Source organism: Palaemon carinicauda, chromosome 10, assembly GCF_036898095.1.
Source record: "Palaemon carinicauda isolate YSFRI2023 chromosome 10, ASM3689809v2, whole genome shotgun sequence".
In the NCBI taxonomy this organism is placed as follows: domain Eukaryota; kingdom Metazoa; phylum Arthropoda; class Malacostraca; order Decapoda; family Palaemonidae; genus Palaemon; species Palaemon carinicauda.
In genome coordinates this window covers 155,965,875-155,976,816 of record NC_090734.1, presented here as the reverse complement: position 1 = coordinate 155,976,816, position 10,942 = coordinate 155,965,875, and the positions used below count along the sequence as shown (strand labels likewise).

At 45.9% G+C, this 10,942-nt stretch overlaps 1 protein-coding gene across 1 annotated transcript in view; it reads left to right on the top strand.

Moving 5' to 3' along the window:
* The window catches only part of LOC137648331 (involucrin-like), a 3,631-nt gene extending 1,563 nt beyond the window's left edge, over positions 1-2,068 (top strand). Inside the window, exons 4-7 of the mRNA XM_068381255.1 lie at positions 348-431; positions 894-977; positions 1,692-1,775; positions 1,944-2,068. Coding sequence (XP_068237356.1) covers positions 348-431; positions 894-977; positions 1,692-1,775; positions 1,944-2,068 — 377 coding nt within the window. The remainder of the gene's footprint in view (positions 1-347; positions 432-893; positions 978-1,691; positions 1,776-1,943) is intronic.
* Positions 2,069-10,942: the final 8,874 nt, after the last annotated feature.

Below are 10,942 nucleotides of genomic sequence, written 5' to 3'. Positions count from 1 at the left end.
GCCCTGCCTTACGGTAAGGAACTACAGGAGAGGATGGGCACGGCCCTGCCTTTAGGTAAGGAACTACAGGAGAGGATGGGCACGGCCCTGCCTTTAGGTAAGGAACTACAGGAGAGGATGGGCACGGCCCTGCCTTTAGGTAAGGAACTACAGGAGAGGATGGGCACGGCCCTGCCTTTAGGTAAGGAACTACAGGAGAGGATGGGCACGGCCCTGCCTTTAGGTAAGGAACTACAGGAGAGGATGGGCACGGCCCTGCCTTTAGGTAAGGAACTACAGGAGAGGATGGGCACGGCCCTGCCTTACGGTAAGGAACTACAGGAGAATGGGCACGGCCCTGCCTTTAGGTAAGGAACTACAGGAGAGGATGGGCACGGCCCTGCCTTACGGTAAGGAACTACAGGAGAGGATGGGCACGGCCCTGCCTTTAGGTAAGGAACTACAAAAGAGGATAGGCAGGGCCCTGCCTTAAGGTAAGGAACTACAGAAGAGGATAGGCAGGGCCCTGCCTTACGGTAAGGAACTACAGGAGAGGATGGGCACGGCCCTGCCTTACGGTAAGGAACTACAGGAGAGGATGGGCACGGCCCTGCCTTAAGGTAAGGAACTACAGGAGAGGATGGGCACGGCCCTGCCTTTAGGTAAGGAACTACAGGAGAGGATGGGCGCGGCCCTGCCTTACGGTAAGGAACTACAGGAGAGGATGGGCGCGGCCCTGCCTTACGGTAAGGAACTACAGGAGAGGATGGGCGCGGCCCTGCCTTACGGTAAGGAACTACAGGAGAGGATGGGCGCGGCCCTGCCTTACGGTAAGGAACTACAGGAGAGGATGGGCACGGCCCTGCCTTTAGGTAAGGAACTACAGGAGAGGATGGGCACGGCCCTGCCTTTAGGTAAGGAACTACAGGAGAGGATGGGCACGGCCCTGCCTTACGGTAAGGAACTACAGGAGAGGATGGGCACGGCCCTGCCTTTAGGTAAGGAACTACAAAAGAGGATAGGCAGGGCCCTGCCTTAAGGTGAGGAACTACAGAAGAGGATAGGCACGGCCCTGCCTTACGGTAAGGAACTACAGGAGAGGATGGGCGCGGCCCTGCCTTACGGTAAGGAACTACAGGAGAGGATGGGCGCGGCCCTGCCTTACGGTAAGGAACTACAGGAGAGGATGGGCGCGGCCCTGCCTTACGGTAAGGAACTACAGGAGAGGATGGGCGCGGCCCTGCCTTACGGTAAGGAACTACAGGAGAGGATGGGCGCGGCCCTGCCTTACGGTAAGGAACTACAGGAGAGGATGGGCGCGGCCCTGCCTTACGGTAAGGAACTACAGGAGAGGATGGGCGCGGCCCTGCCTTACGGTAAGGAACTACAGGAGAGGATGGGCGCGGCCCTGCCTTACGGTAAGGAACTACAGGAGAGGATGGGCGCGGCCCTGCCTTACGGTAAGGAACTACAGGAGAGGATGGGCGCGGCCCTGCCTTACGGTAAGGAACTACAGGAGAGGATGGGCGCGGCCCTGCCTTACGGTAAGGAACTACAGGAGAGGATGGGCGCGGCCCTGCCTTACGGTAAGGAACTACAGGAGAGGATGGGCGCGGCCCTGCCTTACGGTAAGGAACTACAGGAGAGGATGGGCACGGCCCTGCCTTTAGGTAAGGAATTACAGGAGAGGATGGGCACGGCCCTGCCTTTAGGTAAGGAACTACAGGAGAGGATGGGCACGGCCCTGCCTTACGGTAAGGAACTACAGGAGAGGATGGGCACGGCCCTGCCTTTAGGTAAGGAACTACAAAAGAGGATAGGCAGGGCCCTGCCTTAAGGTAAGGAACTACAGAAGAGGATAGGCAGGGCCCTGCCTTACGGTAAGGAACTACAGGAGAGGATGGGCACGGCCCTGCCTTACGGTAAGGAACTACAGGAGAGGATGGGCACGGCCCTGCCTTTAGGTAAGGAACTACAGGAGAGGATGGGCACGGCCCTGCCTTACGGTAAGGAACTACAGGAGAGGATGGGCACGGCCCTGCCTTTAGGTAAGGAACTACAAAAGAGGATAGGCAGGGCCCTGCCTTAAGGTAAGGAACTACAGAAGAGGATAGGCAGGGCCCTGCCTTACGGTAAGGAACTACAGGAGAGGATGGGCACGGCCCTGCCTTACGGTAAGGAACTACAGGAGAGGATGGGCACGGCCCTGCCTTTAGGTAAGGAACTACAGAAGAGGATAGGCAGGGCCCTGCCTTACGGTACGGAACTACAGGAGAGGATGGGCAGGGCCCTGCCTTACGGTAGGGAACTACAGGAGAGGATGGGCAGGGCCCTGCCTTCAGGTAAGGAACTACAGAAGAGGATAGGCAGGGCCCTGCCTTCAGGTAAGGAACTACAGGAGAGGATAGGCAGGGCCCTGCCTTAAGGTAAGGAACTACAGAAGAGGATAGGCAGGGCCCTGCCTTAAGGTAAGGAACTACAGAAGAGGATAGGCAGGGCCCTGCCTTTAGGTAAGGAACTACAGAAGAGGATAGGCAGGGCCCTGCCTTTAGGTAAGGAACTACAGAAGAGGATAGGCAGGGCCCTGCCTTAAGGTAAGGAACTACAGAAGAGGATAGGCAGGGCCCTGCCTTAAGGTAAGGAACTACAGAAGAGGATAGGCAGGGCCCTGCCTTAAGGTAAGGAACTACAGCAGAGGATAGGCACGGCCCTGCCTTAAGGTAAGGAACTACAGCAGAGGATAGGCACGGCCCTGCCTTAAGGTAAGGAACTACAGCAGAGGATAGGCACGGCCCTGCCTTTAGGTAAGGAACTACAGCAGAGGATAGGCACGGCCCTGCCTTAAGGTAAGGAACTACAGCAGAGGATACGCACGGCCTTGCCTTTAGGTAAGGAACTACAGGAGAGGATGGGCACGGCCTTGCCTTTAGGTAAGGAACTACAGGAGAGGATGGGCACGGCCTTGCCTTTAGGTAAGGAACTACAGGAGAGGATGGGCACGGCCCTGCCTTACGGTAAGGAACTACAGGAGAGGATGGGCACGGCCCTGCCTTACGGTAAGGAACTACAGGAGAGGATGGGCACGGCCCTGCCTTACGGTAAGGAACTACAGGAGAGGATGGGCACGGCCCTGCCTTACGGTACGGAACTACAGGTGAGGATGGGCACGGCCCTGCCTTACGGTAAGGAACTACAGGAGAGGATGGGCACGGCCCTGCCTTACGGTACGGAACTACAGGAGAGGATGGGCACGGCCCTGCCTTACGGTACGGAACTACAGGAGAGGATGGGCACGGCCCTGCCTTACGGTACGGAACTACAGGAGAGGATGGGCACGGCCCTGCCTTACGGTACGGAACTACAGGAGAGGATGGGCACGGCCCTGCCTTAAGGTACGGAACTACAGGAGAGGATGGGCACGGCCCTGCCTTACGGTACGGAACTACAGGAGAGGATGGGCACGGCCCTGCCTTAAGGTAAGGAACTACAGGAGAGGATGGGCAGGGCCCTGCCTTAAGGTAAGGAACTACAGAAGAGGATAGGCAGGGCCCTGCCTTTAGGTAAGGAACTACAGAAGAGGATAGGCAGGGCCCTGCCCTTAGGTAAGGAACTACAGAAGAGGATAGGCAGGGCCCTGCCTTTAGGTAAGGAACTACAGAAGAGGATAGGCACGGCCCTGCCTTAAGGTAAGGAACTACAGAAGAGGATAGGCAGGGCCCTGCCTTAAGGTAAGGAACTACAGAAGAGGATAGGCAGGGCCCTGCCTTAAGGTAAGGAACTACAGAAGAGGATAGGCAGGGCCCTGCCTTTAGGTAAGGAACTACAGAAGAGGATAGGCAGGGCCCTGCCTTAAGGTAAGGAACTACAGAAGAGGATAGGCAGGGCCCTGCCTTTAGGTAAGGAACTACAGAAGAGGATAGGCAGGGCCCTGCCTTAAGGTAAGGAACTACAGAAGAGGATAGGCAGGGCCCTGCCTTTAGGTAAGGAACTACAGAAGAGGATAGGCAGGGCCCTGCCTTAAGGTAAGGAACTACAGAAGAGGATAGGCACGGCCCTGCCTTAAGGTAAGTACTACAGAAGAGGATAGGCAGGGCCCTGCCTTTAGGTAAGGAACTACAGAAGAGGATAGGCACGGCCCTGCCTTAAGGTAAGGAACTACAGAAGAGGATAGGCAGGGCCCTGCCTTTAGGTAAGGAACTACAGAAGAGGATAGGCAGGGCCCTGCCTTAAGGTAAGGAACTACAGAAGAGGATAGGCAGGGCCCTGCCTTAAGGTAAGGAACTACAGAAGAGGATAGGCACGGCCCTGCCTTAAGGTAAGGAACTACAGAAGAGGATAGGCAGGGCCCTGCCTTAAGGTAAGGAACTACAGAAGAGGATAGGCACGGCCCTGCCTTAAGGTAAGGTACTACAGAAGAGGATAGGCAGGGCCCTGCCTTAAGGTAAGGAACTACAGAAGAGGATAGGCACGGCCCTGCCTTTAGGTAAGGAACTACAGAAGAGGATAGGCAGGGCCCTGCCTTTAGGTAAGGAACTACAGAAGAGAATAGGCACGGCCCTGCCTTAAGGTAAGGAACTACAGAAGAGGATAGGCACGGCCCTGCCTTAAGGTAAGGAACTACAGAAGAGGATAGGCAGGGCCCTGCCTTAAGGTAAGGAACTACAGAAGAGGATAGGCAGGGCCCTGCCTTAAGGTAAGGAACTACAGAAGAGGATAGGCACGGCCCTGCCTTTAGGTAAGGAACTACAGAAGAGGATAGGCACGGCCTTGCCTTTAGGTAAGGAACTACAGGAAAAGATAGGCACGGCCTTGCCTTTAGGTAGGGAACTTTAGGAAAAGATAGGCACGGCCTTGCCTTTAGGTAAGGAACTATAGGAAAAGATAGGCATGGCCTTGCCTTTAGGTAAGGAACTATAGAAAAAGATAGGCACGGCCTTGCCTTTAGGTAAGGAACTATAGAAAAAGATAGGAATGGCCTTGCCTTTAGGTAAGAAACTTTAGGAAAAGATAGGCACGGCCTTGCCTTTAGGTAGGGAACTTTAGGAAAAGATAGGCACGGCCTTGCCTTTAGGTAAGGAACTAAAGGAAAAGATAGGCACGGCCTTGCCTTAAGGTAAGGAACTATAGAAAAAGATAGGCACGGCCTTGCCTTTAGGTAAGGAACTATAGAAAAGGATAAGACACAGTTAAAGGTTTAAAGGCCGCTCATGAATGCCAGAGGCTAGGGACAGTGACATTGCCCTACCCAGCAGGACAAAGCCCTAGAGACTGAGCATTTTTATACATATCAGCGCCCAAGCCTCCTCTCCACTCAAGGTAGGACCAAGGAGGGCCAGGCAATGGATGCTGATGACTCAACAGATAGACCTATAGCCTCCCCTAAACACACCCCCATCCTTAGCTCACAAGGATGGTGAGGTTGCAGCGACCAAAAGGACGGACGAGTTTGAGCGGGACTCTAACCCCAGTCTGGCAATAACCAGTTAGGGATGTTACCACATACACCACCACAACCCAAGAAAAAGAAGTCATTAGAAGGGCAAAACAAAGGGCAGGACATTGCCCGAGTGACTGACCCTCAAGCTAGGACCAGGGAGAGCCAGACAATGGCCCACAGGGATGGGAGGTTGCAGACACTGCTAGACTCAATCGAGCTAGACCTCGTCTCGAACTCCCTTCCAACATATTGCCAGGCAAGGACTTATCAAGAGACAGGTAGTTTTATGAATTAGAACAATCCCAGAATATCCAAATGATCATATTTCTTATACGAAGAGAGATAAACGTTATTAACATTGATGATAAAATTAATGATTATGGCAATGATAACAATAATTGATAGCATTATCAAGGACTTTGTGATTGTGAGTGCTGACAAAATAACTTATTATAATCACACGTGAAAAGTCAACACACATAAAACCACACATACGTGTGTGTGTAAATATATATATGTATGTATATGTATATATATATATATATACATGTGTGTATACATATACACATGTGTGTATGTATGTATATATACAGTATATATATAATATATATATACAGTATATATATATAATATATATATATATATATATATATATATATATATATATATATATATATACACACATATATGATTATATGCACGTAGGCCTATATATACATTTGTGTATATACAGCATATATATATATATATATATATATATATATGTATATATATACATACCCTACATATATAGTTAAGTTATAATGAATTAGTTACACCAACTGCACAAACTAAGACCCCTAAAAGGACATGCATGTCCCAAATGAATCCTTAAAAAAATGTTTATCAATGTTCTAAATCATCTTTTGCGTCGCGAGCAAGATGTGGCCAAGTAATTAACCAATCATTTCAACTGCTTTCCAAATTAAGGACCCAAATCTAGTTGATCTATAGCAATTGCAATGATCGACAGTTGATCCCGTTTCATTGTTTGCAAATAAGGCGTGTGTGATATGTTTACGTCAATTAAGGCTGTTACCTTAACATCTACATTGGCTGGCGTCGCTTAATGCTATCTAGAACAGCCTGTTGTAATAGTAGTTTATCTTCGATTAAGACTGTTACCTTAACTACATTGGCTGGCGTGGCTTAATGCTATCTAGAACAGCCTGTTGCAAAAGTAGTTTATCTTCGATTAATACTGTTACCTTAACAACTACATTGGCTGTCGTTCCTTTTTGCTATCTAGAACAGCCTGTTGTAATAGTAGTTTATCTTCGATGAAGACTGTTACCTCAACATCTACATTAGCTGGCTTTGCTTAATGCTATCTAGAACAGCCTGTTGCAAATGCAGGATATCTCCGATCTTCGACAGTCAATTATTTCAGGCAGGCTATCAATCACTCGACAGCCAGACCGCGAAAAAGAAACTGGTCTCTGAACACAAAACAAATGCCTCCGAACAAACTTCCGGATGATACAGACCAGTAAGTAATTAGTGCTCATTTGGACACATCCGCCAGAGTATGATCTTAGTTCGTTAATGTATAAAGACCAAGGCGTTTTCCTTCCTGTTAATGAAGAGTAATAAATATTCTTTAGACCATCATGACATTTCTCCGAGGAAATGATCACGCATGCTATCATCATCAGCCGCCGTTACTAGGAAACTGCAGAACAAAGGCCTCAGATATGTTCTTCCTCTTGCGTCTGTTTATGGTCTTTTTATGCCAGTCTAAGCCCACGCACGCTGCAAACTTCCTTAGTTCGTCGATCCATAGTCTTCTCTTCCTTCCCCTGCTTCTTTTATAATCTCTAGGGACCCAGTCTATTATTATTATTATTATTATTATTATTATTAAAAGCTAAGCTACAACCATAATTGGAAAAGCAAGATGTTATAAGCTCAAGGGCTCCAACAGGGAAAAATAGCCCAGTGAGGAAAGGAAACAAGGAAATAACCCTCAAGATTATTATTATTATTATTATTATTACTTGCTAAGCTATAACCCTAATTGGAAAAGCAAGATGTTAAAAGCTCAGGGGCTCCAACAGGGAAAGTAGCCCAGTGAGGAAAGGAAACAAGGAAATAACCCTTAAGATTATTATCATTATTATTATCATTATTATTACAAGCTAAGCTACAACCCTAATTGGAAAAGCAAGATGCTATAATTTATGCTCAGGGGCTCCAACAAGGAAAATAGCCCAGTGAGGAAAGGAAACAAGGAAATGACCCTTAAGATTATTATCATTATTATTATTATTATTACAAGCTAAGCTACAACCCTAATTGGAAAAGCAAGATGCTATAAGCTCAGGGGCTCCAACATGGAAAATAGCCCAGTGAGGAAAGGAAACAAGGAAATAACCCTTAAGATTATTATTATTATTATTATTATTACTATTATTATTATTATTATTATTATTATTATTACAAGCTAAGCTATAACCCTAATTGGAAAAGCAAGATGATATAAGCTCAGGGGCTCCAACAGGGAAAAATAGCCCAGTGAGGAAAGGAAACAAGGAAATAATCCTTAAGAGAAGTAATAAACAATCAAACTAAAATATACTAGAAACAATAACAACATTATATTACATCTTTCATATATAAACTATAAAAAAAAAAAAAAAAACAGGAGAGAGATGTAATATACAACAGCGTTCCCGAATGTACCCTCAAGCAAGAGAACTCAAGTCATTCAAATTATGTTTTCATTATCATGCATATTCTGGTTCGTTGTTAATAGGGACTTTTATGACTTAATGCATGACGCACGTAAGCGAAAGGACGTCATACCTGAGTTAGTACTTACTTTACTTTTACTTTCACTTCAAGGGCTTCTTATCAGATCCTGTACAGCAGGGGAATCCTACTCTCTACAGGACCTCCACGGTCGTTTTCTGATGTTCATTTGGAAGCATTTAACATTGTGAGGCTCAATACTACACAGTATTCTAGAAGTTTTATTCCAGCTGTGACCAAGTTGTGGAATGATCTTCCTAATCGGGTAGCTGAATCAGTAGAACTTCAAAAGTTCAAACTTGCAGCAAATGTTTTTATATTGACCAGGCTGACATGAGTCTTTTTATAGTTTTTATATGACATATCTGTTTTTGACGTAGTTAATAGTTTATATAGGACATAGCCTATCAGTTTTGACGCTGTTACCGTTGTTAATTTATTCTCATCATTTACATTTATTTCCTTATTTCCTTTCCTCACTGGGTTATTTTTCCCTGTTGGAGCCCTTGGGCTTATAGCATCTTGCTTTTCCAACTAGGGTTGTAGCTTGCTTAGTAATAATAATAATAATAATAATAATAATAATAATAATAATAATATCGAAACACTCGCTGAATAAGAAAGTCTTCAGTTTCCTCTTCAAAGCCTTAATATAGTCTCGGGGCCGCATATTTAAAGGCTCTAGAGTCTACACTAGACATCTAGGTTCTAATAATTTAAATCCATCTGTAACTATTCTCGTGTCAGGACGATTTGTTGGCTGCGCAATATGTAGCAATTCTCTTGGACGACCGGTTCTGGCAATAATCGTCTTAATATGATAATAAAACTAATATATCAGCTTGCTTCGATCAGCTAAGTCCGGCGCGTCTTCACCGGCTTCCAGATGGTTAAACTAGCTATGAAAAATGCAAGTACACAGGTGTCCCTCTATCCTGGAATTATAAAATATTCTTAAATAAATTTCTTTCCTCGTTACTTCAGACTTGAAGCTGACCTGACCTTGAGATTGCTGACCTGACCTTGAGATTGTTGGTGTGTTCGTTCGTTGGTTTGAGGTGTCCTTGCCTATAGCAAAACACGGGCTCTTGTTGGAGTTTTGAACGAGTATTACTGTTGAAGTTTTACTATATTCTATTCTCAATATAGAAAGTATGAGAAATACAACAGAAAGAAATCGATTATTCTCACACTATCAAACTAGCTATTTTAGCTTTCACAAAATATTAAAACTAGCCATTCTAGCTCTTACACCTATCAAACTAGCTATTCTAGATTACACACTATTAAAGTAGCCATTGTAGCTCTCACACACTAGTAAACTAAACATTCTAGCTCTCACACACTAATAAACTATCCATTCTAGCTGTCACACACTAGTAAACTATCCATTCTAGCTCTCACACAATATTAAACTAGACACTCTACCTCTCCACATTAGTAAACTAGCCATTTCATCTCTCACACACTAGTAAACTAGACATTCTAGCTCTAGCACACTTTTAAACCAGCCATTCTAGTTCGCACACACTAGTAAACTAGCTATGCTAGCTCTCACACACTAGTAAACTAGCCATTCTAGCTCTCCACGCTAGTAAACTAGACACTCTAGCAAACTAGCCATTCTAGCTCTCCACACTAGTAAACTAGCCATTCTAGCTCTCCACACCAGTAAACTAGACATTCCCGCCCTCACAGAATAGTGAATTAGCCATTCTAGCTCGAACACACTATCAATCTAACCAGTCTATCTCGCACACACTATCAAACTGGCCATTCTAGCTCCCACACACTATCAAACTAGCCATTATAGCTCTCAGAGGAAATGTGAAATAGGAACGAAATCAGATATATCTATAAAATAAAAAAAAATAAAAAATACACACTTCTTGTTACCCAAAGAACAAAGCTGTCTGAACAACAAACCCTGTAGACATAGTATTAAGCAACATTCCCCCGACAGGTCGCGGTACAAAGGACCCAGCGAACCGAATTGAAACCAACAGTATTTCTCCAGCGCGCGAGGGGACATTTTGGAATAACGTGAAGTGGAACCGGTGGAGGGGAGGATGGGAGGGGTAGGGGAGGGATGGGAGGGGTAGGGGAGGGTTTGGAGAGGGGGGAGGGGTATTAAGGGACTGTCCTGGCACCGTGCAAAACAAATTCGCAACCGCTGAAAGAGAGCTTTTGCGCTTAACTTGTGCTAATTTTCAGCAATGACTCTACGTCAAGGGGGCTTGTACAGTTGGCTCCGTTAATTCCGGTACACTGACGTCTGCCTACCTTCCCATGAAGTGTAGCAGATTTAATGAGGCCAACTGTACATTCCGGCTATTTAATATACCTTATTCTAAGAGCTAGGATGTAAAAGGGCAAAGGGGTTGTGTCCCCATAGTACAGGACTCTCCACAAAATTCATGAAATTCAGCGAATTGGTTGTGAAATTTATCATGAAAATATACCCCCGAGTTTTGTAAACACTTATTTAACAAACGATAGTTTGGTTTGGCCACACCAAGTTTATCATAAAATTTGGCTGGTGTTTTTTTTTGTTTTTTTTTTTGCCATTATTATTATTATTATTATTATTATTATTATTATTATTATTATTACTTGCTAAGCTACAACCCTAGTTGGAACAGCCGGAAGCTATAAGCCCAGGGGCCCCACAACAGGGAAAATAGCCCAGTGAGGAAAGGAAAAACGCAAAAATAAATATTTCCGAAGAGTAACATC